Below are 607 nucleotides of genomic sequence, written 5' to 3'. Positions count from 1 at the left end.
CCCGGGGGGGGGGCGGAGGGGGGGGATGGCTGCTTCCGACGGGTCTCGGTGTGCCGGTACGGAGGGGGCGTGGAGGACCGGGAGGGGGGGGGGACGGGACGTTAACGGCTTCGCTCTTCCTCGCCCGCGGGCCGCTGCCGCCGGCCGCCCTTCAGTTGCTACAGCACTGGCTCTTGTTCTGCTGGCTCTGCTCGTGAAGGTCCACGCCTCTGCTCCTCCCCGCCGCGCCGCTCGTGCTCTGGGGCTCGCTCTTTGGCAGCTTCTTGGCTGGGGGGGGGGGCCCCAGGGGGGGGGGGGGGGGCACGTCAGGAGGCGCTCAGCACCGCGGGGACGCACCCGCACGGGCACACCTCAGCACAGCCCGGCTGCCCCCGTGCTTCCCAGAGGGGGGGGAAAAGCCCCCCCGGGAGGTCCCCCCGGGAGGTCCCCCCTGCTCCCCGTGGGGCAGGACCCCCGGGAGCTCTGCCCCACGCAGCCCGGCTCCCCCCAGCAGCCCCCCCAGGCTCACCGATGGCCAGGAAGAGGTCGTTGACGTTCATCGCCGTCTTGGCCGACGTCTCCATGAACAGCAGGCTGTTGTCGTCTGCGTAGGCCTGCGCCTCCTGCA

The 607-nt window shown here is 73.6% G+C and overlaps 1 protein-coding gene across 1 annotated transcript in view; it reads right to left on the bottom strand.

Annotated features, from left to right (window-relative positions):
* Positions 1-7: 7 nt before the first annotated feature.
* The window catches only part of RAB5B (RAB5B, member RAS oncogene family), a 1,247-nt gene continuing 647 nt past the window's right edge, over positions 8-607 (bottom strand). The window contains exons 3-4 of the mRNA XM_035313267.1: positions 509-602; positions 8-267 (exon numbers count right to left, since the gene is read on the bottom strand). Coding sequence (XP_035169158.1) covers positions 152-267; positions 509-602 — 210 coding nt within the window. The 3' untranslated portion in view covers positions 8-151. The remainder of the gene's footprint in view (positions 268-508; positions 603-607) is intronic.

Source organism: Oxyura jamaicensis (genome assembly GCF_011077185.1).
Source record: "Oxyura jamaicensis isolate SHBP4307 breed ruddy duck chromosome 33 unlocalized genomic scaffold, BPBGC_Ojam_1.0 oxy33_random_OJ69714, whole genome shotgun sequence".
Lineage (NCBI taxonomy): Eukaryota > Metazoa > Chordata > Aves > Anseriformes > Anatidae > Oxyura > Oxyura jamaicensis.
Note: the sequence above shows the minus strand (reverse complement) of the source record. Positions and strands in the feature narration are given on the sequence as shown.